Genomic DNA, 27,454 nt, shown 5'->3' on the forward strand with positions numbered 1-27,454 from the left:
GCTAATACCACCTCCCCCACGGTCCATGTCTGACCCCAAGAGCTAATACCACCTCCCCCACGGTCCATGTCTGACCCCAAGAGCTAATACACCTCCCCCACGGTCCGTGACTGAACCCCAGAGGTAATAAGAGCTAATACACCTCCCCCACTGTCCATTTCTGACCCCCAGAGCTAATACACCTCCCCCACAGTCCATGTCTGACCCCCAGAGCTAATACCACCTCCCCCACGGTCCATGTCTGACCCCCAGAGCTAATACCACCTCCCCCACAGTCCATGTCTGACCCCCAGAGTGAATACTTCCCCCTTATATCCATGTCTTTTTGAAAGGCACGGAGAATAAGATCAGTAAAAAAATAAATTTTTTTAAAGACTCCTTAAGCAATAAAACTTCCTATACAAAAAAGACTATGCATATTGACAGACAATATGACTTAAAATTAAACACTGTCAGCAGTCAATGCTTGCCTAAAGGTGGTATAGATAAATGAAAACAAAAACCCTAAATTGGGTCAAAAAACCTATCTCTTCCCGACGTGTTCTTCAGGGGATTCGGATAATACACAAGCAACTAGAGACAATGAGAATAACTCCTATTACAATCTTAATATTAATAATATATAGTACAGTCAGCTTAGTCATAACAGTTTTGAAAGAATTCTGTGAGGATTTATATAATATCGCAAATTAACATAGGAATATGGTTTCCCAACCAAAATAACTTAACAATGTATTGGATGAATAATAGGTATAATAGTAAATAGGAAAAGTACCACTTATGGCACTAACCATTTCATCTCCTGTCCTGCTGGCTGTCTTTAAACCTTCTGCCTGGAATTTTTTGCTCCTCCTCCATTTCCTATGTTATTGTTACTAATTTGTCTTATGGACTGCTGTGATTGTTATACTGACCCTGCTGTCACATATTAACAAATAGTTATATTTTAATGTCAATGTCTTTTTTTCCCCTTTCTCTTACCTGCTTCTAGTCTCTTCACAATTGTAGTTTGTGGGGTGTAATTTATAATGCAGAGACCATAACTGCAATCCGGCCATAACACATTACATTTTTTTTTTTTTTTTTTTTACAGAACTGGTTTGGTAAAGGCTAGGCAGGGGTGCTGTGTATTCATTTTTTGTTTTTTTTTTTTTTTTTTTTTTTTGTGGGATTTTGCAAGAACTGTAGTTTGTAATGTCTTTACTTCATTGTTACTTCAGTGCTTGAGGTCTGGTATAAATACAAGATGTTGGTCGCAGCCCATGTATTGTGACCCAACACCACAGTACCCAAAACCCAGCCGGGTGGTTGCTGAAAAGTGCCGGGTGGTATGCCCAGCTAGAAAGGGCTGGGGAGAAATCTGAAGGAAGTTGAAATGTACTGTAATATCAAGGAATACAATTTGCAAATATTATGGATCAGTAGACCCTCAAGCCTTCATCCTCCCTAAACATCAGTTGGTTCGGATGAGACTTGGAGCCATTTCAGACTTTCAGATGATAGCCCCTGTTTGCACACAGGTGCAGTGGATTGCAATGTAGTTCCTGAAACCGAGAAGTTGCTTCCAGGTCTGTGGTTGCTTTTCCAGCTCTGGACTAAGAACCGCACTTTGCCTGCACTCAACCACATGACAAAGCAGTTGTCAAACACATGGTATTTGAATGGGGCAGTTGGGTGCAGCTAATTCTGCAGTTTTTGACTGCAGGCCTGAAATGGGCCTTGGATTTCAGAGTGTCTTAGGCAATACAACTGTTTGCAAGCCCAATACCGACTGGTGTTGTTTTTTAACTTAATCTGTACTAAGTCTGTGCTGCACATAGGCCCTAGACTTACTTGATATCAAGCCCCACCCATTTCCAGTATTAAGCTCCACCCCATTACGATTAGGCCTGGCACTTTCCAGCACTAAAGCTGCGTACACACTTGCAATTTTTGTCGTTGGAAAGGATCTTTCACGATCCTTTCCAACGACAAGGGAGTGCACGATGCATGAACGGTGCTGTACATACAGCACCGTTCATGCTCAATGGAGAGGGGAGGGGGGAGAGCGACGGAGCGGCACCCTGCTGCGCGCTCTCCCCTTCCCTTTCATTACGATCGGCTGTCGTCCATCGTCCGTGGATCCGGCAGGTCGGTCGTCCGGACGATGGACGACACCGACTGTACACACGGCAGATTTTCGCCCGATAATTGGCCGATGCCGATTATCGGGCGATAAAAATTTGCCGTGTGTACGTAGCTTAAGCCTGGTCTCCTGTTCATCAACTTCACCTATCTGGAAGAATAAACAGAGCACACCAAGGGGTCTCTATAAAAATGGTTTTACCTGGCGAGTCACAGAACTTTCAACCATTACTCACACATTGTTCTCTTATACAGAGTGATTGGTCTTTTATTTAACCACTCCTGTAACAACCGGTAGGGGGTGGGACTGTTGGGTCCCTTCCACAGTTCTGCCTTCTGCACAGGCTTTATGCAACACAGTTAAGATGTCTACACTACTACTACTTCTACCAGGTAATATCTGGGTTTGCATAAAGCTAAATGCAGGTTGTGGCACACAGTGCTTCCCAAAACATGATGGCAAGTCCCATTTGGCTTTACTTGCTATGCAGCTGTTCAGTAATGTTCATAGGGTCTGAAAGTTATCGGCTGTATTTGGTAAGAATCTTTGTAGGATGGTTATTTCGGAATGTTTGTAGTCACTATATTGGTTCTAAAAGTTTTCTTGCACTATAGCTAAAAGTTTTCCTCCGTATAATTTATCTTTTGGAAAGTAATCAGAAACTGATGTTTTTGATCACTTTACTACTAAGTGATTGTCTTGGAACAACTATGCTGGCAATTAAATTTTGGAGCACCTGACCCACGTGAATGTCATGTTCCCAGAAGTAATTTCATGAGAATTGGGTTACTATCCCCCACAGCTTGCATTATATATATTAAAAGTGAAATGACTAAGGATGAGGGTAGCTGGATGGAGCATTCAGTATAAAATTAAAGCTGTTTAGCATTTCCAATTGCTTATCGGTTAATTAGGAATTGCCCTATTTACTTTTTGACATGTGCACTGTATGACAATGCAGGGTACAACATTATGCTTACTTCACCTCTGGGTTATCTGTCACAGAAAGTAAATTGAATACACTTTGCTTTTCCAAAATGAACATTTCAGCATTAGGTTCCCCATCTGAGCAGAAACTGATAGGATATCTGTTTGCTTATGTGTCTTTGTTGTGGTTTCAGTGCCCCTGAATGTCACAGATGTTTGTAATCTTACCCAAACGCCTGCTCCATTGCTTGAGCTGCAGAAAAACAAGATAATGTCTAGATTTGTTGACTTTTCTGAACCCAAATTTCAGCAAAAAAACTATGGGAAATGTAACCGCTGGCTTTCATGTAGAGTGTTCTGTTTACCAGATAGTGGGCCAGTTTTTGAAAAGCCCTTCATGAAGAAATGTAGTTCCTGTGACCAGCACAGTCTGTTTTAGCATATCCAACACCTGGACAGTCAGGTATTGGTGAAACGGAGTGCGGTTCGGAATAGTCCTATGTAGGTTTAAAGACTTCTTTTAACAAGGGCACATCCACATTTGGTGTTAAGAGTTTAGCATTGTTTTACATGCTTCATTTGTCTTGTGTTCTTTAGTGGGTTATCTGTAAACTCAATTTTACATCCCTTTTAATGTAGTGATATAGACTGCTAGGAATTCTTTAAAGTTTGCTGCAGGTTTTTACCTTATTCTGCTCTGTAGAGAATGAAATGAGCCTTGCAAATAACCCTAACCTTTTTTTATTGCAGAAGATAGACATTATCCCATCTGCAATAAAATTACCTTACCTCCCTGATCGCAAATTTTGAAATACACTTACCTTTCCTCGTACTCTCGCAGGGCCCTGCTACCTCCTCCTCTTCCTTGTTTTGAATTTTGGCTTTCTTAATTTGCCAGGCTGGGGATAATGTAATTCCTGCGCAGATGAAGCTGGGATGCATCAGGTATCCCAGTTTCATATGCTGAGCTATGCAGTTCACCGATTTTCAACAAAAGGAGATGGCGATCAAGGAGGTAGGTATATTTTATTGCAAAGGGAACATTTCTTGTCACTTTCTGCACATTTTAAAAAAATAAAATGGAACTTTAGTTCTGCTTTAAAGTCATGTTTCCAAAGTGTGTGGGTTGTTTTTTTTTTTTCTCAACATTATCAATATTTTACCCAGCAGACCAGTTAACTAGTGGTCTCCTAGCAATCCTTGTATGAGTTTTGTCTCTTTAAGAATACTTAACAGAATTAGGGGGGAGCAGAGGGATTTTATTCCCATTCTGTTAGAAACTCATGGCACCATTAATATTTGGGTTTAGTATTCTCAAAGCCCTGCAATTGTGTACAATTATACTTTGCAATAAGCTGTATACTTGGGCTTTATAGTTAAACTTTAGTTTGACTTGGGATAATGCAAGCTGCTACTGCTAATCTCTCCTTTTGCAAGTACTAGTTTCCTGGATATCATCCTAATTTTAGTATTTTGTTACATACCTGGAACATAAAGTTAAATTTGATGCTCCCTGATATGCATGCTAGATCATGGTCAATGTACTGGAGCCAGTTATTCAGTTAACTAGTGTTTTTAAAAAAAAAAAAAAAGGTCAGCAGTGGTGCAGAAATCATTTAAATGTCATCTACAGCATTCTATCTGACAGTCAAACAAGGGTTCTAGTTAATATACAAAAAGCAAACTTAATAATTATATTAAACATAAAACATCCCTCACCGGAATGTGTCCCAGACACTGCATATCATGGAAGGAAGATTAAAGCTACGGAGGCAAAGCTGTCAAACCAGAAGTCAGTGGGTGCAGCTCAATGTGGTGAGGTGATACCTGGCTGCCTACAGGTCTATGGATTGGTGGCAACAATGCTGCTTGCCACACCAACATGCTATCCTACTTTAGTGCATGTGGGTGCAGCCTATTTGAGTGGTAACTCTACATTCAGGAACTGTTTATCAGCGTTATCACCTCATTACACCTAGCTGCACGACAGCTCTTTCTTTGGCATTTGTTGCAGGGACCAAGGTCTAGTACACATAAGCAGGTCTTCTAGTTGTTTAGAAGTAAAAAAAAATACTGCAAATCTGCAATATTCCTCTTTTTGAATTTTTTTTTTCTGGATAGGTGATAGAAATTTCAATTTGGTTTGGATCCATTCACACGCTCAATGTGACTTGTGTACTTTTAGCTGATATTTACCAATACACCTCACCTATTCACATCTCACCATATTACAGTGCTATGCTACTGGCTGTCTCCCTGACTCTTATTCCGCTTTAAAGCAAGAAAGTATAAAACTAAAAAATAGAAAAATAATCTGTCCGCACATGATTACGGAAGATGTGCTATGGCTGTCCTAATAACAAACTTACCTGCCTGTTCATAATCCTCTATAGATTGAGCTGGAATGAATGAACTTGCACATGCAGGCACATGAATTGTTCTTGCTGGCCAAAGATCCCAAACCTAGAAAGGAACTGGGTGAATTGGTCTTCTATTGCGCCGTCTGTGGCATAGATGTTTTTACCTACATTGTAAGTTTTTTTTCCTTGGGACCACTGCACAGGTTTCTGACTTTTTTTCCAAATTTCATGATCTGTATATTTGTTAGCATAACAGAAAGGTGAGTATTGCTGTTGGAGAGAACAGGAATGACAGCCTCCTAAATTTTTCTCATGGCAGATTATTCATTATGAGAATAAAAGAAGTTTTAGGCAGCATCTATCCTCCTTTATTCCTATCTAGCTACCAACCTATCCATAAACATGTACACTTACCTTAGTTTAGCATGGATATAGCAAAGCCAGGTATTTTCAACAAAGCTATTGATGGGGGGGGGGAGTGTTTTACCTCTAGAAAGTGGGTGTTCAGCAAGCATCTGCTACTAGAGATTGTCATCCATTAGGCAAAGCTTTAGCAGATGCCAAGATTGGCTCCGTTTGCTATATGAAGTTGGTCACGACACAAAGCAGTGTAGACTTTTCTTCTCTAATCTGTTTGTTTTTTTTTTTTTTTTTTTTTTTTTTTCCTATTGTCAGTTTGTAGGGTTTTTGGGAACTAGGTAAAAAGCTGCAAACACACTTGCGATAATTATTGTTGGAAACGAAAGACTAATGACCTATCGTGCAATAATCGTTAACAAAAAAAAGTGCTGGCTGATGAACGAGGTTTGTTGCTGGAAACGAACAACCGTCCTGGCGGATCTGATTGAGTGACGATCGTTCCCTATCTATTGTGTGTGCGGTCGTTCAGTGGTCGTGGATGTCCTGCATCGTTCAAATGATCTTATTTAGCGTGTTTACACTATTGGTGGATTTATATTTGAACGATCTTTCATTACAGCATGTATAGAATTGTGCACAATAAGATCGCTCAAAATAATCGTTAGTAGTTTTTTAACAAAAAATATTGCAAGTGTGTACCTAGCTTAAGTCTTTACCGAAGTTGTAGTCCAATTTGCTTTCATTTTTCCACTGGGACACATTGGTCAAATTATAGTAATGGCAGTTCTCATATATGGTATATATATGTTTAGTGTTTCTCTAGTTTATTGGTTGCCTTTTTTTTCCCCAATTGTTATTCAAAGAACCTTCCTCTTAAGGGAAGTTCATTTTCTGAACCCCGAGTGGTAATCCTGAGTGTGGCTCAGGGTAAAAAAACATGCTGAAAGAGGTAACCCCAAGCCACACTCAGGGTAGCTAAAAACACTTACCTGGTCCAATCGGCGTTCTGCCCATCATCTGCGTCCTCTTCCTCCAATCTTCCCCCGGGGAGTGCACTTATGTTCCCGGTGACATCCGTGCGTGCAGGCACGAGGTGGGAAATTCATATTTTCTATTGGATTCAATATAAAATAACTGTATTGAATCCAATACAATATCATTATATTATAATATATATATATATATATATATATATATATATATATATTATATGCTACTGTACAGGTATATTACAGGTTTCAGTATTTTTATGCAACCGTGTTTTAACATATTTTTGTGTTTTTTGTTTTTTATTTAAAGTTTATTAAATTATTTTACATTGGACATATTTCGGTGAGGTATGCCTAAGAATTATAGGCCTACAATGTAAAATAAATTTCCATGCAAAACAATGTACCGCTTTTGGCATAGAAATACTGACATAATTGGACTGCCAGGGAAGTTAACTTTTTTTTTTTTTTTTTTGTCCTGGCAAATACTGTTATTTGGACTAAAATCAGTGCGACATTTTGAACATCAGTGGGGACACCTGTTTGGTGGGAAAAAAAATAAGGACAAGGGTTTTTTTTTCCCCTACTGCATCTGTAAGCCGTATTGAAGGCTTGTTACAATATTACATGGAGCATTATTATGGAGCATTATTACTTGTTATGTTGCACATAAGCAGCATTGACTCACCCAGTCCCATTGGAAGAATAGGGCAATTAGGCCTGTCCATTCAGACATGCCGACTGGCATCACAACTCTCTGCAATGCATAAACTTTACATGCAATTGAGTAATACACTATAGCTCCATGTTCCATTGTCACTGAAATGTGAGTAGCCTAGTGGGATTCCCCTCAAAAAATTTTGGCTGTGAGTTCACAGAACGAATACCATTCATAACTGGACTGAAAAGAATGAAATGAATACAAAGTTTTTACAGATATTGCCTTGGAGAAAAATCTTTTTTTCTGATAAAGAAAAAAAAAATCATCTTTCTGATAAAGAAAAAATCTTTCTGATCGAAGATTCTTCTTGGCATGTATGTCTTACGTGGCTTGTTACCCTAAACAAAATCATTTGCCGAACATTCTGTGGTGCTGTGTGCATTGTGTTGTAGCGGTGTGGGGAGAGCCTCTGAAGGTCACTCATCCAGATTAACAAGAGCGGACTAGTGTTGCTTAGATCCCTGGGTGTCACATTGATTTTCATCTACCTGTATGCACGCAGTGATCTAGCACTTTATGCCACTATATAGAACACCATACATACTTTACAACTGTTTTTGTGCTGGTATAATTTGTTCATCACATAAGCAATAAAAAGACCAGCTGTTGTAAAGTCATTGACTATATAGGGGGTATTATGGAGCTAAGCTGAGACGTGGCACCTGTTGAATCTCTGCTGCAAGCCTGTCTGTGTCACCACCTGTCACATTCAGGAAGTTACCTTCAGCTGTGGATCCACTTTATTCTAAATGTCTGATTGTGAGTCCACTCTGGAATGTTGAAGACTCCTGAGGCCAATGCCTTTTTCAATTTCTTGTTTTACAGATAGCTGCTAAAATTGATGGAATCCCACACTTGAATAATGCAGGATCTCTCGTGGACCCAACAGTGTACACTTACGGCATCCAAAAAAGACCGCTTGATGATGGAGGTAATGTTACCTGTTTTCCAGGTTTCTGCTTTTTTCCTAGTTTTTCTACATTTGTATTGTTTGTCCCTAATGTCACAGACATGAAATGAGTTAACTTGGCATGTGAGGATCACTGCTACTTTTATTTGGCAGTTCCAGAAAATGTATTTCATTATTGGAACTCTTGGCTGTAGCTAAAATGGTCATTCCACCCAAAACTTTTTAATGTTTGGTAGAATCAGAAAACCTAGACATCAGAATTAATTTTCTTTGCTGCCCCTTGTTGGCATGTGCCAAATGTATATCTGCATCCAGGGCCTGTCTATTTAGACTTAGAGGTTTTTGGTAATAATGTATCTTGTATTTCTGTTGCAGCTTTAGGTTTTTGCTTTCATGGAAAACACAAGATCTCATTATTGAACATTAAATCAAATAAAAAAAAAAATCCACCCACTGGCCCTGAATAATTCATTTATCAGTGTTCAACCCAGAATTTTTTTCAAGCCAGGTGGGAAGAAATTGTAGGCGGGTGGAGAGCCCATGAACATGAATTGTGACCCAACTCTTCAGTAACAACCCAAAACAGCCGCGTGGTTGCTGAAAAGTGCCGGGTGGTGTACCCAGCTAAAATGGGCTGGGGAGAACACTGTTTATTAACATTCTTCCACCAGTGAAGCTGGGTGATCCAGCAAACGTGGAAGGCATCTGGTCCGGGATTCAAAAGATTTCCTAGCAAATGGCTCAGAAGAAATCCATTCCAGGTTTGCTGGATCTCTCAGCTTTACCAATGAAAGTGTATCCTCTTTAGCCTTGGAGAGCTTTCATAAATCTGGCCCATTGTATGAGGAAAAAAAGGTAGATAACATTTGTTAGTAACTGGATGTAGTTTTTTGTTTTGCATTGTACAAAATAGTTTTGGTTGTAGCTAGAGTGTGTTTTTGTGAATCACTGTTTTTATATAGATAATAATTATGGAAGCATGTGAATCTCCCTCGTTGGTCATATAAATAAAGTAAAACTTGGCGTGGGATATAACCACCTGCAAAGTCTCTTTGGAAACTCCAAAATTTAGCAGAGAACAAACAGCTGTGCCAGGTTTTTGCACCACAGGCTTTTTAGTTCATAGGCATAGTTTAAGCTGCATCCTAGCTGCTGTTGGAAGTTCTCTCCTTCCTCTTGCAGTTCTCTCAGCACTGCAAAGCCCTTGCTTGTGTATTGTACATTCCAGGGAGTTTGAGCTGCTTTTCATCCTGCCATTTGTTACTGCTTTTGTTTACTCACCTTTAGCCCTGAGCCAACTGCATGCAGAGTGTATAAATAACATGTGGCGTGTCATTCGATCCTTTTATATTTTTAATTCTGTTCCAAGTTGTGCAAGTTACATGGCACAACAGCATTCTGAGTCTCTTGTAGCTAGAGACCCAATGCTTGGTGACTGCTGGTGTCTGGAAAGCAGCTGTCATCACTCCATGTGTAAGTGTATGTAAATATATTACTAGGCAGCGCACACTATAGCAACTTTTGAAGAGACTCTACAAAGATCTCTACTTAAACCTTCAATTCAGCAAGTTGTTTAACCTATCTATGTACCGGGTTGTGGATTGATATTTTTGTTTATAAATGCGGTACACCATGCAGCATCATAACTTTTCTGTCTCATTCATATCTAATTTAATAAAAGCTGAAACAGTGGCCGTTTTGCTGCATTGTTAGATATGCAGAACAATGATGAGCAGAAATTCTGCAAATACCGCTTGTGTCCTGTGTTGTGACATACTATGCAGAACCATTAAAAAGGCTTGCAGCAGCTAACTTTTTTGGTAATGCAGTCATAGGAGTGTTTTGCGTTTAGCCAACCAATATGTAGATGGGGCAAATGAGATGGAACTTTAAAAATACCTATAAGTAAACGCATCCCTAGTAAAACTGAACAGTTTCTATACCTAACTGCTTGGGGTAAGTAGGCAAGCCGTGTGAATGTAGTATAGATGTTTAGTGATGACTGCAAAAAGTATTAAATGTTTTTTGTTTTTTTTTTTGTGAACCCACGATTTAAAGCAAGGCATTCCTATTGTTTGGGACTGTGTTTAAAGTGGTTTCTTGTACATGTCTGTATCCTTGAAGCTTTGTTTGTACTCTATTGTATGCTTTAATGATCCCCAGTGAGCTATGTTGCTTTTGTACTGCAATGTACTGTCTCTATTAATTGTTGCATCGTCTAATGAAAGCTGAAAATCAAAGCTCGATGTCTTTAGTAACCCATCGATAAAAGCATGGTAATTGTATGCACATACAAAACGAATACCATTTTGAGTTTTTAAATGGTGTTTTTTCTTGTTTGATGTTTAAATCTTTTTTTCATATTTTCCATACTTGAAGACCCCTGTTTATTAATTTTATTAATAATTAATAATTAATTCATAATTCATAGAAGCTTAGTTTTGTGGTCAGAAACCCAGAGAAGTCAGGAAGATAAGGCACAATGTTGCAGAAAGCACATCGCCTGTTCCATTCTGCAATGATAACCTGCCTGATTGAGCATTTGTAAGCGATGAACATCTAACACGGGACCCCGAAATTTATTATTTTGTTACTTACGACAAGGGAGTGAGGTGGTATGTAAATAATTTAAAGCAGCTTATCATATGTAACAAAAGTATACATAGTAGCCGTAGTGAATTGCCTGAGGTTGTGCAGGCCAGATACTCCTTCAGCTTGGAGCAAAGCAGCAAACAATGTAATGCATGCAAACGGTGACTTGCTAAGGGCCCAAAAAATTAGGAAGTCCCTGCCTCCATTGCAAATCATCCCAGATCTGGTCTCCTTTAGCTATAAATTACCCAAACATAACAATTCTGTTTCTATAGTGATGGTAAAGCCATATATACTCATTCTAGGTCAGTGATCCAGAAAATATTGAAGGCAAGTGTCAGAACACCAACTACTCAAGCTGTATTTTTAGAACAAGGTCAGAAATGTCATTTTCTCATAATGTTAGTAAAAAGGTCTGTTTAAAATTTATTAATAATAATAATAATAATATATGCCAAAGCCAGCCAATGAAATAAAGAAAGGAGCCAGGCACAGCAGCATGTCAAACCTGCTGGATAGATTCATTCCCTGTTTTTGTCAATATAAAAATTAGTTTTTTTTACATGTCAAAGATAACTAAAATCCACATACAGGAGGAAAATTTTATTTTATTTTGGTCAGAGGTTTGGTTTCATATAACGTATTGGATCCTAAATCATTTAGGATTTAGCAAAAAATTAAAAAAGAAGAAAAGGAAGCCACACAGAGCTATCTTAAAGAGAAGACGCATTTACGACGCAGGGGATGAGCTCTGTAAATCCTTGTTGCAATGGGTTAGACTATGTTGAGAATGTGCAACCTTGCCAACTGTCCACATTACTGGTTGATAAAGAACCGGCAATTGAACATTTCATAGCAGGTAGTAGCAGGCAGTACTGAATCACTCATGCCACCTTCTTTGATCCTGTATGGGTGGCTGCAGACAAGATACAGATTAGATTGGTGCACTACAGCTATGTCTGCAGAGAAAAAATGCAAATGGTGAGATCTGCTTTTAGATAACAATAAATACAAAACACAAAAAAAAAAACAAATAAAATAAATACACACACAAAAAAAAATCAGAAAGAATAAGACCTATTCCTAAATAGCTGCTGCTCAGCAAGCCTGATACTTCCAATATAGACAATCCTGTTTTGTTCTAGTATGTTTCCAAAATGAAATTTGGGGGCCGCCATTCTGCTGACTTATGCTGATTGTCTCACTATTATGGCAACCTAATAGATTTAACACTACCTGGGCCTCTGATCTGAACAAATATGCAGATCAACAAATAATACCAGAGTTTTAACATGACATCTAGAAAATGTAATTTGCAAATTTAGTAATGGCATTGGAGTTTTCTGAGAGTGTTTTTTATCTCTAAAATGTAATGCTAAGACAAATCCTGGGTTCCCCTCTCCCCTAAGTCAGGCTTGGGCCTCTGTTGCAGTATTCTCCTGGAAAATGGGCTAAATGTTAAAAATTAAGTATGGATTGGCTCTCGGCTGTGCAGCTAGCAGGGTGGTGGAATGTAGTTCTGCCTTGCAGGAAGCCGTTGACTAACTTATACCTCTCGTCTTTTCACAACGGAGTGCAGTGACCTCTCGTTTCTTGTACAATCTTTGTATATCTTGCAGAAACACCTGATATACTTGCAAGCACTGATACATGGCTATGCAATAGCCTACTCTTCAGTATTACTGATCTCTTGTGTCACCTAGTTTAGAGTCATTGGAAGTGGAGTGATAAAGCATTGGCAACCCTCAGCTGTTTAAGAATAGCTGATTACATGAGTTCAGTGGTTGGACTCTGCTTTCTGCTCAGGACATTAAATGGATGTTGGCAGACTTACTGCGGTTAATAACACCCATGGAGCTGTGGTGCATAGGTACAGGGCAAGCTGGTAGTCTCTAGTATTTCCTGTTTTCTGCAAGTGATTTCCCCCCCCCCCCCCCAATGGACTGGCTGTGCCTGTGTTTCTGATGCAGACATTTTGATAAAGGAAAAGACTTTGTTTCCTTGTTATAGTTGTTCACCTTAAATAATAGGAGGAATTGTCCAGCTGGGAAATGGAGGGGCAGATTTGCTGCAGCTTCTAATGCTCACTGAGTGAGGCTGAATTTGTGCCATGAATTCTGGGTAGGCATTTTCCTTAGAACAGCCACTACAACAGTGCGAAACTGTAGATAAGCATTGATGTTTAAATGTATTTTTTCTTTATATGTAACATCCTGAATACATTCTGCATTTTAAATGGTTGGGTTTTTTTGTTTTTTCCTTTTTCATTTTTAGGCAATTGGTGGTGGTACAGTTTTTGCATGTTTTTGTCAAATGCTACACAACTCCCAGGGATGGTTTTCTGCCCTCTCCTACATAAACTGGACAGTTTGGGCATAATACAAAGCTGATTGAAAAAATAAATATAAGGACAGCCATTTGAAATCTGCAGCAAAGTTTAGTAGGTGGTAGAAAGCTGATAAGATTCTAGGGGTTTATTGGATAACTATGGGCACTGTGGTAAGCACTCCGGCCTTTGCAACGCTAGGTCCCAGGTTTGAATCTCCGCCATGACACTAGCTGCATGGAGTTTGCAGGTTCTCCCAAGTCTGTTGGTTTCCTCCGGGTATTCCAGTTTCCTCTCACATTCCAAAAACATGCAGTTAGGTTAATTGGCTTCCCACAAAGTTGACCTTACTCTGAATTAAAGACATATGACTATGGTAGGGACATTAGATTGTGAGCTCCTTTGAGGGACATCTAGTCACATGACTATGGACTTTGTACAGCGCTGCGTAATATGTTGGTGTAATAGTAAAAATATTAGTAGTAATAATAAGGCAACACAGAGTTAGTGCTTAAGGTGTGTGTGTGTGTGTGTGTGTCCCACCATTCTGGTTTAAATAGAAGAATCCACAGGTTACTAATATTACTACAGAACAGCCTGCCCGCATATTACACTCTACAGTAAATAGTGGCTGCAGATCATGAGCCAGGGTACATATGTACAAACTGCAAAAGAGAACATGGATTCTGTCCAATCAAGCTTTACAAGAAAACATTAAATATTTGAGTCCTTTCTATGTTCCCTAAACCAGATTTACAAGAATTGGGCATATTCATCTGAGCTGTAAACCTTTTACAAACTTTCCACCTTCATACATATATGATGCGGAAGGCGCACAACCAGAGCTTACTCCTTGCATGTCTAAATCCATATATTCAGAGGTAATGGCAACTAAAGTTAAATGCAGCTTTGAACTCTTCCTGTAAAACGTTTGAGCTTTGCCATTTCTTCAGAAGTGTAGTGGGTAAGCAGGCCATTCATTGTATAGAACTAATGCGTAAGTTTGGATTCATCTTGAAACTGAACCTGTCCTGTATTATGTATGCCACAGTATTACCTGAAAATGTTTATAGGTCAGTGTCTGCTGAGCTCCATATGTAATACTTGGTGCATACACCTAGGAAAACCATCTTGGTATACCTACCCTAACTGGAAATGTACACCTGTTGGCGTTTTCCAGTGACATGTCTAATGTTTATGCTGCAAATTACTTTGTAACTAGTCCACGCTATAAATAGGGCTCTTGCACAAGCAGAGATCCTCTAACCAAATCAAATCCCAGCGGACGTATTTATGTATAGAGAGCAAAATCCCTGTCTGTTATTTGGGTTATTGATCAGCATTTATGAGAACAGACATATGTCTTTGAGATCCTCTGTTGGCCCGTATTAATGTGTACACCAATCTGCGTAATCTTTACATCATGTTTAATTTGCTGGCCAGTGGGGAGGATTTAAAGATTTTTTTTTTCTATGTAATTTTTTTATGTTCCCAAGTAGTGTGGGACATAAGGAGGGGGCTGACAGAATGTTTTCCAGGTCCCCCCCTCCTGCATGAGAGCAAGCGATCAATGTCACAGCGACTGCCCAGCTGGTCTGTGCAATTTATAGAATGTTGATTCCAGTGACATAATCCATAACGCATCCATATCAGGCCTAAATGTCTGCACCATCCTCCTTCACCCTCCCAGCATTTTTGGTTTTATTTTATAGCGAGATGAAGTTGCCTCATCTTAATAACACTTCTTATTTTTTCCTCTTTTCTCCTTCTTCTCTCCCACAGTTGGCAACCAGCTAGGGGCTCTAGTACATCAAAGGTAAGCAGTGGTCTCTATTTTATTACTTATTGATCTCTATCTAATTGTTTATTGATCTGCCATCTGTACTCTTGCATGAGATTGTAACACAGGAGGGGAAATAGACAGATTTCATACACTTGAGCACTTGCAGAAATGGGGGGCGGTCAATAATACTGTGATTTATAGAAGTCGTGCTTTCACTCAGACAGACTAGAAGGGTTAGGGTCCCTACATAATGATGTAATAGACTTTTCTCATAAACTGTTGTAAAAGGTTAGACTCAATAAATGTTTAAATGTTCACATTTGCTCAGCCAATGTTATTAATTTGGCCATGGTGTTTTTTTTTTTTTTTTTTTTACATATTTAGAAAAGCTGCATGATCTTTGCAGCAGAGTCCTCTTTTGTACATGTTAAAGTTGTCTAAAGAAATCTATCCTGAGGGTAATATGGAGTTTACTATTTGGATAACCTTCTTTTAAATACTAGCTGTTTGCCAGTTTTTGGCTTGAAACGAACTTGAAACAAACATGCAGATCATAAAGTTGCTAGAATCGTGATGTACTTTTTAACCTCCCTGGCCGTCTGAATGATAAGTATTTTTAAATGTCAAAACTGTACATTTAAAAATACGTAATATAAATTTCCTGCCTCCCAGCCGCAAGGTCCTGCCCTCCAACCAAAAGCTTGCATTGTCCGTCCCCTGGCCTCCCGTCCCCAACATTTACTGGCTGGCATCTGTGTAGCCTGGCAATGCTGGGCACCACTGGAGGATGCCATGGGCATCGCTGGAGGACCAGGTAAGTCTTAGAATCTTCCTGGCAATTGAGTGTGGCTCAGGGTTAAGGCTTTAGGTATAGATAATTCACGCTGAGCCACACTCGGGATTACCGCTAAGGAGCTTAAAGGTGAGTGAACCCTGTATTTATTAGAACCTTTTGGTCCACATAACTGCCAGCATTTTTTGGTGAGGTCTGCACAAGTAGCTGTATGTTCTTTTAGGTGGTGTTTGGTTTCCTTGAGGACCAACCATTGTGAATGATACTCCAATACGTTGTTGCCCTTGTAATATTTGTGGCCAGGGGTGGATCATTAGGAATTCACTTGAGCAAAAATGTTATAAGCAGAGTCACTGAAAAACCTTTCTAACCCCAGGGGTGTTTTTATTGCCTGACACAAGTGTTCTGATTATCTTTGGTGAAAATCTAGCATGATTATTGATGTTCCACAATGTCATCTAGCAATTTGATTTAGTAGATCACTAAACGGACCATTAACATGGACTACTAAAGTCTTTGCTACAGGGTGCCTCCTGTTCTTCCTCCCTTCAAGCGGAAGCAGGGCAGTTCAGTGATTGCACCTATAACTATGAAATATTTCAAGCGACAATAATTGTGTGTCTTTACACAACTTTTAGGTATCTATAGGCAGTAGACATGGGTTCGAAGATCAAGGTTCAAGATGGCCATATTTCCACTCTCAGATTGGAACTTGTATGTCCAACTAATTTTTATTTATTAGTGATTACTCCCTACCTCTGCTTTCCCTTGTGGGTTGGAGCAGTGATAGGACAGGAAAGTACACTTCAGATTGAACGCCTAAGCTTTGTTGATTTACCTTTTTTTTTTTTTTTCTTTTCTGTGGATCCAACTGCACATGGGTCAGTAATTAAAAAGAAAGTACCCCCTTTTTTACTTACGCTTTGTATATTAGGAATAATAAAAACATTTGCTCCTTAGGTTCTTAAAGTAGGTAAATACAACATCAGATGAACTTGTCATTATTATCAAGGACTAAAGGTGCGTACACACTTCCAATTTTTATCGTTCAAAACAAACGACGAACGATCGATTGGACAAAAAATCGTTCGTAAAAAAGTAACCAACGACGCCGACGAACGAGGAAAGTCGTTGGAAACGAACGACCGGACCGGCGGATCGGATTGGACGACGATCGTTGAACATCGTTCGTGTGTACGGTCGTTCGTTGATCGTCCATGATCTGAGCATGCGTAATGAACGAACGTTCGTGCACTTTCCTGTCGTGCATATAGTTCCTTTATCGCTTAAACGATCGTATCTATTGTGTGTACAATATCTACGAACGATCGTGTCGTTATCTCTATGTGCAGGATCGGTGCTATACGATCGTTCGTAGATATCGTGCAGGAACGTTTGTCGTTCGTTTTCCAACGATAATAATTGGAAGTGTGTACGTAGCTTAAGTCAAGTAATGCAGAAAAGGTGTGTGAAAAGTTACACACTTACAATTATTGGGAATTAGGAGAGAAAGTAGCAGTCTGATACTGCTAATAAAATACCCTTAATTAACTGATCGTTAACAAGTGTGACCAACTCCATAAAAGCATAGGTTTTGTCAGTTTGCCTATGGGGCATGCAGGTGTGTGTTAGCACAATACCAAGGAAGGAAGATATCAGCAATAATCGCTAGCACACCAGCAAATCTACAACATAATGGCTGAATAAGAAAAGACTGATGGTGTTTCAATAGCCCAGTCAGCCAAACTTCAACTTGATTGAAATGCTGTGGCATGACCTTGCAAGCTGTGTATAAAGGAATCCCTGCAAACCTCAATGAACTGAAGCCATGCTGTAAACAAATGTAGCTCAAAACTCCTCCACAACACTGTGAGAGACTGATAGTCATGCAGAAAATGAAAACCAAGTTATTATATAATTTTAGATTTTTTTCTGAAGAGCATATGACATGCACATTGGTTGGTTTGTTCTTCTGTCATACGCTTTCTTCTTGTGTTCCTTTACTACCATTTTTATTTTAGAGACCTTATGCAATCTGCTTGTTTTCATTTCCCTCATTTTTGTCTTCTTTTTCTCAGGACTGTGATGACAGAAGAATTTAAAGTGCCTGATAAGATGGTGGGATTCAGTAAGTAATGTTTCTTTTTGTCATGTACTGCCACATATAAGATGTTTTAGGTTATCCCAGCATGTTTGCTTGTCTGTTCCTTGGTAGTTTCATAAAGCTAATTAAAAACAATCGTGAAATGACAATGTTTGAAATGCTGTGCTCTTAGGGATATAGCCTTCAGAAATCTGTGGTGTTTGTGTTGACAGAATATAAATGCATAATCCTACAGATTTGTTGTTTTTTTTTTTTTTTTTTTTTTTGTTTCCTTTCTGTTTTTGTGTTGCAATTAACTTTAGCAATTTTTCCCCAGTAATTGGACGGGGTGGGGAACAGATTTCACGAATCCAAACAGAATCCGGCTGTAAAATTCAGATTGCACCAGGTAAATCCCTACTGTTTATGTTCTGTTTGATACTGAACAGTTTGAGTTTAATAAAGGACTGCAAAATGTTTAGGCTTATTGTATGAAAGCTGGTAAAGTATAAAGAGTACAGTAATATTTGCCTGTAGCTTAGAAAATCGTTCCAAGTTTTATTGTTGGTTTTATCACTTAGTTAGGGCCATAAATATTTGGACTGAGACAGCTTTTTTCTAACTTTGCTTTTGTACATTACCACAATTTTTAATGAAACAACTATGAAACAACTCAGATGAAGTTGAACTGCAGACTTTCAGCTTTAATTCAGTGGGTTGAACAAAAACATTGCAAAAAAATTTGAGGAATTAAAGCCTTTTTTTAACACAATCACTTCATTTCAGAGGCTCAAAAGTAATTGGACAGCTGACTCAAAGGCTATTTCATGGGCTGGTGTGGGGCTATTCCTTCTTTGTCATTATCTATTAAGCAGATAAAAGGCCTGGAGTTGATTAGAGGGGATGGGGGGGAGGTGCTTGTATGTGGAAGATTTTGCTGTGAACAGACAACATGCGGACAAAGGAGCTCTCCATACAGGTGAAACAAGCCATCCTTAGGCTGCAAAAACAGAAAAAACCCATCTGAGAAATTGCTACAATATTAGGAGTGGCAAAATCCGTACAGTTTGGTACATCATGAGAAACAAAGCACTGGTGAACTCGGCAATGTCAAAAGACCTGGACGTCCATAGAAGACAACAATGGTGGATGATCACAGAATCATTTCCATGGTGAAGAGAAATCCCTTCACAACAGCCAACCAAGTGAACAACACTCTCCAGGAAGTAGGCGTATCGTTATCCAAGTCTACTATAAAGAGAAGACTGCATGAAAGTAAATACAGAGGGTGCACTGCAAGGTGCAAGCCACTCATAAGCCTCAAGAATATAAAAGCTAGATTGGACTTTGCTCAAAAACATCTAAAAAAGCCAGCACAGTTCTGGAAAACATTCTTTGGAAAAAATGAAACCAAGATCAACCTTTACCAGAATGATGGCAAGAAAAAAGTATGGAGAAGGCGTGGAACAGCTCATGATCCAAAGCATACCACATCATCTGTAAAACATGGCGGAGGCAATGTGATGGCTTGGGCATACATGGCTGCCATGGCACGGGGACACTAGTGTTTATCGATGATGTGACATAGGACAGAAGCAGCCGAATGAATTCTGAGGTGTTCAGAGACATACTGTCTGCTCAAATCCAGCTAAAAGCAGTCACATTGATTGGGAGGCGTTTCATAATACAGATGGACAATGACCCAAAACATACAGCCAAAGCAACCCAAGAGTTTATTAAAGCAAAGAAGTGGAATATTCCTGAACAGGAACAGAAAGGGCCACAAACAGCAACTGAAAGCCGCTGCAGTAAAGGCCTGGCAGAGCATTAAAAAGGAGGAAACCCAGCATCTGGTGATGTCCATGAGTTCAGGACTACAGGCTGTCATTGCCAGTAAAGGGTTTTCAACCAAGTATTAGAAATTAACATTTTATTTTCAGCTTTTTATTGTGTCCAATTACTTTTGAGCCCCTGAAATGAAGTGATTGCATTAAAAAAGGCTTTACTTTATCACATTTTATGCAATCTTTTTGTTCAACCCACTGAATTAAAGCTGAAAGTCTGCAGTTCAACTGCATCTGAGTTTCATTTGAAATTATTGTGATAATGTACAGAACCAAAATTAGAAAAAAGTTTCCTCTGTCCAAATATTTATTGACTTATCTGTAAAACACGTATAAAGCTTATATTGTTAAAAGGGTTACAGCTAGTTTAAATAGTTACCTTTGCTCCAATGTTGGTTGCTGCTTAAGGCTTAGTTCAGATTAGCTGTGAATAACTCTGGTGCATTTACTGCTTCCTCACGTTCACAGTTCCTTTTAAACCAAGACTGTCCATTTAAAATGAATGGGCACAGTGGTGTGTTGTTCATTACTTCCCACTGTCAAATGTTGTAATGCTGGCTCATTACAAATGAGCACCGCCAAGCCAGAAAGGAGCCAATGGCCAGGAACTGTTCCAGAATGCCCACCACCAGTCTTGGGCAACCAACAAGGGCATTGATGGGTCGCAGAATATCTGAGATGCCTCTGGATACCAAAGAAGGGGGATGACACACAGCTTTCCACCTCAAAATTGGGAGTAATCAACTAGCAGGCATTATATTAACCTCCCTGGCGGTAATCTCGAATGTGGCTCGGGGTGTATTTTCTATACCAAAAGCGGTAACCCCGAGCCACACTCGGGGTGCAATTGCAAGGGTGTTTAAAAGTCCCACCTGGTTCACACATTTCAGTGGCATCCTCCAGCGATGCCCGTCATCTTCCCCTGGTGATGCCGGCCAGGCATCTGTGTAACATGGCGATGCCTGGCCTGCATCTTTGTCCCTTGACGTGTGAACGTTGAGGACTCGAGGCCATGAGAAGCAGATGCCGGCTGGGCATCTGCTCGCAAGTGTGGCTAGAGGGCGGGACTCCGCGGCTTGTAGGTGGGTCCAGGCTGGAAATTAAAAATAGTAAGTTTTTTAAATGGACCTCTTTTACATTTAAAAATACTTACTCTTCATACCGCCAGGGAGGTTTATGTTTGCGTACCAAGGTTACATGTTCTATGTACAGTTTTTAATATTCCTCACTTCCCCTACAATATGCTTAATTTGTTGCTGGGCCACAATGGCACACAAGCCCTAATGAAAGAGACCTATACTTGTACAGTTTTTTTAATAGGGGAAAAAATGCAGAAAATACCTAGTACCTTAGCAGTTGGTGTTTGGCACAAATCAATAAGTATTCAATGTAGTACAATTTACATGCAAATTACAATAGTATATGGATAATACAAATGACAGGCAGATTTGCAGATAATGCCAATGATTGAGAAATATCAATGACAGGCAGATAATACAAACAACCACCACATTTTAAGGACATATCAGCAATGACAGACATGTTTGGAACACCCTGGTATCAATTTAGGACAAATGCTCAAGGATCAAATAGCCTGATGGTTCTGGTGTCCGGTGATCTGTTTTTAAGCTTGGTATCTGTACCCTTAAAATTGTGTACTCATTTGGGTGAAGCTCCAGCTAAGCAACTGAAGTGAATAAATGGCCAGGTTAACTAGCCAAATCTGTTAATTTTCTTTGTTCGTATTATTCACACAGCTCTTAGGTTCCATGGCAAGCAGGTTAAACTCATTTTATATTTTTGCTACAGCTTATTTTATCAACGGTCAATTGAAATGAAAACTCATGCAAATGAGAGCCTCCATGTTTTCTCCTTTTCTTGTAAGCTGCACAAATGTCCTTTCAGCTCCCAGAACCGAAGAACGGTTTTGGGTACAGAACTGTAAAGTGTAGTAAAGCTTTGCTGGCCCCCAACTGATTTTGCTGTGCAGAAGAAAGATAATCCAAAACTAGATTTTAAAAAGCGTAGGATTACAGGAGTGATCTCCCATTAGAGGAATTGAAACCTTACTTATACTATTTTAAAGCCATGAAAGCAATATTTGGGCCAGTGTTCCACTTTAATTATACTGCTAAGCCAACCAAGAAAAAAAAATAATGCAGAACAAATTATCTAGGTGAAATATGACGACCTTCAGGGGTACTAAAATAAAAATACATTTTTTTTTTTTATGGGGTTTAGTTTTCTACTGGTGTGATTTTTGCAATAAATCTAGTGTGCATGTTGTAAATGTAGTAAAGCAAATATCTTCAACTGAATCCTTTTTTCTTTTCTTGTTATAGATAGCGGTGGAATGCCTGACCGGCCCTGTGTCCTAACGGGAACGCCAGAAAGCATAGAGTAAGTCTTGTGTGCCTGCAGTAGTAGCTGGTACAAATAATCCTCTCCCTTTGTGTTAGTAGAGGTTTTAGACAAATTGCCATGTAGCAAAGTATAATCTCACTCAAATCTTTATCCACAAGCCTCCAGTCTTCCCTCCTTTTTCATCCCCAAAAAGCTACAATCTCTGCTCCACAATTTCTGTGCGTTTTTCGCTTGGTGAGCGAATACAAAAGTCCTTAAAGTATCACAGCAGGTAGAGGTGATGTTGTGTATGTCCCCCCTCCCCCCCGATCCTTCTCTGCATCGCAAGCTCTTAGCTCAAAGCTGGCATCAGACAGCTATCTTTCATGTCCGCAGCGTCTGGAAAAGATAGGTGGTTTTGCTGCATCCCAGCAAGTCTCAGGACTTTTCAGGGCGTTTCATAAGCCCACTCATTCGTACCAGGCTGCTGTGACCACTGATCTGGAATAAGTGTTATTGGCAACTGCATATTACACAGCAAGTGCTAGAGTTGTGGCTTTGTTTAGATTTTTTTATATGTCCATTACTGTTTGCACTTCCTCTGTGCCAGTAAAAGTGTTGTGGCAGTGTAGCAAGGGTTATCTCCGGGAAAACTTGGTTGTGCCTGAATGAAGTAAAGAATTTACAGTAAACTGAAATTAAAAGAACTGAGCAGCATGGTGTCCAAGGGTCTAACACCGAGGTTCTAGGTACAATTCTCATCAAAGTGTGCAAAGTTTGCAGGTATGTAAACTTGCTTTTGCCTAACCCGGCCTTAGCAGATATAGTCATGTAGGCAGCTCAGTGGACTAATGAAAAATGTTCGTTTTTTTTTTTTTCCTTTTTTTTTTTTTTTTTTTTTTTACGTACTCAGAGGATTTGCATAGTCACGGCCCATGATGTCTCCTTACACCAAGAGGGGCATCTCCAAAGTGCTTAAGGCTGCTCTGCAAATAAAGTGCTAACAGTTTGCAATTGGGAAAGTCTGATATGCTTCGGCATTCACCGTGTTCTCTCTTTGCATTAGGCTAATGCTTTTTGTCAGCTGGTGGGATTGTACCTATTCTACCTATTTTTATAAGTACAGCAACATGTGGGGTAAAGGTGAAAACTCCCTAATGTAAATGGGCAACTGATATCTCAGGATAGCATTCTAATAAATACATAGAAGAGGAGTTTGTGTCTAGTATGCGATATAGATAGTATTTCCCAAAGGCCTGAAAACATGTGTTTGCTTGTATTGCCATAAACAAAAGCTCTAGGTTTAGCTTTTTTCCAATCTTTTCTTATTTCAGTTGTGTAAAAAAATTTACAGTCAAAAAAAAAACTTCTGGGTAGGTATGCTTTAAAACCTCTTGTACCTAGTTTATTTTTTTTTGTTTTATCTCTACAGGCAGGCAAAGCGTCTCCTAGGTCAAATTGTGGAACGTTGTCGGAATGGGCCCGGTTTTCACAACGATATGGATGGCAACAGTACTGTCCAAGAAATCCTCATCCCAGCATCAAAAGTTGGCTTAGTTATTGGCAAGGGGGGAGAGACCATCAAACAGCTGCAGGTAAAAGGCCCTGCCCTGTGTTTTGCCAAAAACTCCAGCACAGCATGGGTTAATGTGACTTTATCTTTGGGTCCATTATCTGCATCCCTCCCCCATTGCCCTTTTCCTCATCCATACCATTTTGCTAATAGTTTAGCTCTGCAGCAGGTATAAGTGTGTGTAATTATACTCAGTGAGGAACATTTCTTTGTGGGATGTTAATATTCAGAAGAGTGCAGACTGCTGCTAATTAGCACTTAATTCCCGTTACTGCAGTACCTTTTAAAAGTGCTTTTTATTTCTTAAATTTCTATTTTAGTTTCTCTTCTGTTTTTGAAAATTGTCATTTAAAGTGCATAATATAAATGCAGCTCCAAGCAAGCAAGTGACTGATATTAATCACTGGTTGCAGTTATGCGATAAGCAGTCTGCAAAATAAGCGTAAGGAGTTGCTCTTAAACGCACTTTAGACAGATACTCAAAATGTCACTGATTTGATTAATGGCTACATTGTATTGCATTCTTCAAGCTGATGGACAGCCAGGTACACTCTTGCACACTTATGTTACTATGGTAAAGAGGTTACCAAGAACGGTACTTTAAATTTTATCAATACCCTGTAAGAAACAAATTAATTAGAAAGCCTTGTGCTTTCTAAACTGTTGATTTTTCTTAATGTCTTTAAATTGGGGAATTAGCTGGTTTTGGCGATGACGCATACCCTTTTTATTGCCAAGGAATTTAGGACGCTTTCAGCGTCAAAATGTAACAGAAGTTTTTGGCTGTGACAAGGTAAGTATGGATCTAAAGGTGTTATGAAGTTACATTTGAGGATGGTTTTAAAGGGTTAAAAGTCCAGTAAAGTTTAGTTTCAGTGAGTAGGTCTTTATTGTATTTTAATACAGGGATTGTAGATTAGGCACATTTGTGAAGTCTTGCTGCTTCCTGCTTAACAGCTAAAATAAAGCATCTGCCACACGGGGAGTGAATTATCTTTAGTTGGTCAACCAACTCAGTCCTAGTGAGAAGAATTATTAAAGCACAACCATTGTGTAGCACGGCAGAAGCCGAAAGCAAATTTTGTAATGAAGAAATATGACTGCCTATGTGTACATATGGTACATCTAGAACTGATGATTTTAACATTGTAAGTGTTTTTCCCTTTTTTCTTTAAAAAAGGTTTTAAAGTTAATTTTATAAAAACAAAGATATATCTCAGAAATCCTTCAAAGCAGGAGCATTAGAAGCACTATCATACATGTGTGACAAATAACCCCCATATTACAGAACACTTTTTTTCCCCTAAATTGTTTGTGCAGGAAGCAACATGTCATTCATATTTTGAAGTTAAAGTTTGGGTTTAGTATGGCTAAGTGAAGCATTTAAATCTACACCATAAATTTTTTAAAATAAAACTTTTGGGGATGGATGAAACACAAATAAGTTATTGTATGTAACACTGCTTGGGAGTATAACCCTCACTAGGACAGTGACAATGATTACCAGCAGAAAGAGATGAAAATCTGAATGTTACAGTAGGTAAAAAATACTTTCAGATTTAGTTGTATTTAAATTAATCTAATCTCACATTTTGTGTTAAATATTGCTTGGACATAGAAATATTAGAAATGTAAAATACTTTTTTTTTTATTAAAAGTGTTGCTAAAAAGCTGTCTAAACTTTTTACATTAAAAAAAGGTCTAGTATTCACATGATCTCATCGGAAAGAATGAACTAGGCGGACAAACTTTCTGTTCCCCCAGTTGATTTGAAATTGTTAATTCAAATGTCTCTGCTTTTGATTATTCGAAAAGAATAAAGAAAACCTGGAGTCGGTCAGGAAAGTAATTTGGCGTGTTTATTATTCATTGGTTCTGTTAAGACAGTTAGCAAACCTTTGTGTGAGCATTTGAGGATTGCTTTAAAGCTTTACTGTGCCTGTGTGGAGTTTTTGCTGGATTAAACTGGGGTTAAAAGCATTACCTAGGTGTCATTTGTGTGTCTTATGGTTGTCTGTTTATCACTTCTTAAACATCTCATTTCATGACACTTGCTCTCATGTTGCAGGAGAGAACTGGTGTTAAAATGATCATGATCCAAGATGGCCCATTACCAACAGGTGCAGACAAACCCCTTCGGATCACAGGAGACCCTTTCAAAGTGCAGGTGTGTGAGCTTTGTGAGCCTAACCAATAGCAAAGCTTTTATTACTAAAAGCTGAACTCAAGGCAAACACCTTCATATATATGTGAATTGTCTAACCTTAATTACATTTGTATTTCTGTTCAGCAAGTCTAGTGCTATGTTTAACCACCATATAAAATAAACTCCAGATTTGGCTTAAAAGCAGAGCTAACTTAATAAAATAGCTGTGGCCTTTTAAGGCGAATTTGGTTGTTCCTGGTCGATATGGCTGGACAGGGAAGGAGCACACACCACATATGTGAGATTTTCACACTGTCTTTTTCTGTCATCAAGCAACCACCGATTATAGACCGACAGTTGTTCACTGCAGTACAACATGATTGCCTTTCATAGCTGTCCTTCTCTTTCCTGGTCTGATGGTGTGTTGGAAATAACAGAAAACTAACACATACCCATTTTTGTCTATTGCAAAGTCCTTGCATGTGATCCCTGTTATTATTTTGCAGGCTTCCATATTCATGGCATTGCTTCATTGCACTTCCATTATAGATGGAAGTGTCCAGCCCTAGTGGTCTTTTAGCAAGCCAAAAATCAATATAAAAAGAAAGTCAAGGCGGTTAGAGCGGAGTGCATGGTTAATATTGTGGTCTGATTTGGAACAGAAGAAGCCATACATGGCATAGTTAAGATGGCCACAGCACCCCGCTTGTAGATGGTAGCACTGCCTGCTCTTACAATGGAGAAGGTATTAGGTTTACTTGAAAGCAATTCTGCTGCTTTGCCCTGCAAAGGACAGGTTTGCTGTACAGTGAGAAAAGAAGGCTACACTAGATTGGTGTCTTTCTATGTTTATAATCACAGCATTCTCATATCTTCAAATCCTGGTTCTTTTGGTAAGCATATATCTACCACTACTACAGTCACTCGCCTTCCTGCTGGCATCCAGTGGGTTGGGCTATTTTCTGGTGAAACCATCCTTTTTATTTGCCAGCCAGTAAGGGAATTTCAAACAGTTTGTTTACATCAGACCTAAAATAGATAACTTAGCCCATAAGACTCCATCTTTAATGTAAAGATTTGAGTGAATGTGCCTTTTAAACATTCAATTTTGTATGTCTTTTAGTTGGTACAATCTGTGACTTACTGTTTTGTGTCAATTTGTTAAGATGTTCACTGCCATTTCTGGGAATTACTGAAGAGTATATTCATCACATGAGCAGCATCTGTCTCCTATTGGGATGAATGCCTCATTTGGGATTTAAATTGTGTTTAGTGCTCTAAACTCTGTGGGTGCCCCTTCTTGAATAAAAACTGGCATTGGCAGCAGGCTGACACAATAAAAGTCAGTAGTGTGCAGTTCCTTAAGCTGTAGAGGCACAGCAGTCACAGCGTCTAAATAGTTTGAGAAATTTCATCTGCAGGTTTCGCCTTTGGTTTTTTGTGTGACCTTAGACCCTCAGCCATATGTGTATTTAGGCATAATTTTGATTATGTTGTCAAACTGTAAAAGCAAGAATAGGAATCTAGGCCATTAAAGGACCACTGACTAACTCTTTGTCCCATTTTGCTGCTTTGAGCC

At 39.1% G+C, this 27,454-nt stretch overlaps 1 protein-coding gene across 3 annotated transcripts in view; it reads left to right on the forward strand.

The window, feature by feature from the left end:
- FUBP3 (far upstream element binding protein 3) overlaps positions 1-27,454 on the forward strand; it is a 53,790-nt gene that overhangs the window by 971 nt on the left and 25,365 nt on the right. For 2 of the 3 annotated variants that reach the window (XM_072429313.1, XM_072429310.1), the window contains exons 2-8: positions 8,308-8,413; positions 15,093-15,126; positions 17,965-18,014; positions 18,307-18,378; positions 22,156-22,213; positions 23,589-23,751; positions 25,798-25,896. In XM_072429313.1, coding sequence (XP_072285414.1) covers positions 8,308-8,413; positions 15,093-15,126; positions 17,965-18,014; positions 18,307-18,378; positions 22,156-22,213; positions 23,589-23,751; positions 25,798-25,896 — 582 coding nt within the window. The remainder of the gene's footprint in view (positions 1-8,307; positions 8,414-15,092; positions 15,127-17,964; positions 18,015-18,306; positions 18,379-22,155; positions 22,214-23,588; positions 23,752-25,797; positions 25,897-27,454) is intronic. The other variant, XM_072429311.1, reaches the window with a different exon arrangement.

The sequence above is a fragment of the Pyxicephalus adspersus genome, chromosome Z, assembly GCF_032062135.1.
Source record: "Pyxicephalus adspersus chromosome Z, UCB_Pads_2.0, whole genome shotgun sequence".
Lineage (NCBI taxonomy): Eukaryota > Metazoa > Chordata > Amphibia > Anura > Pyxicephalidae > Pyxicephalus > Pyxicephalus adspersus.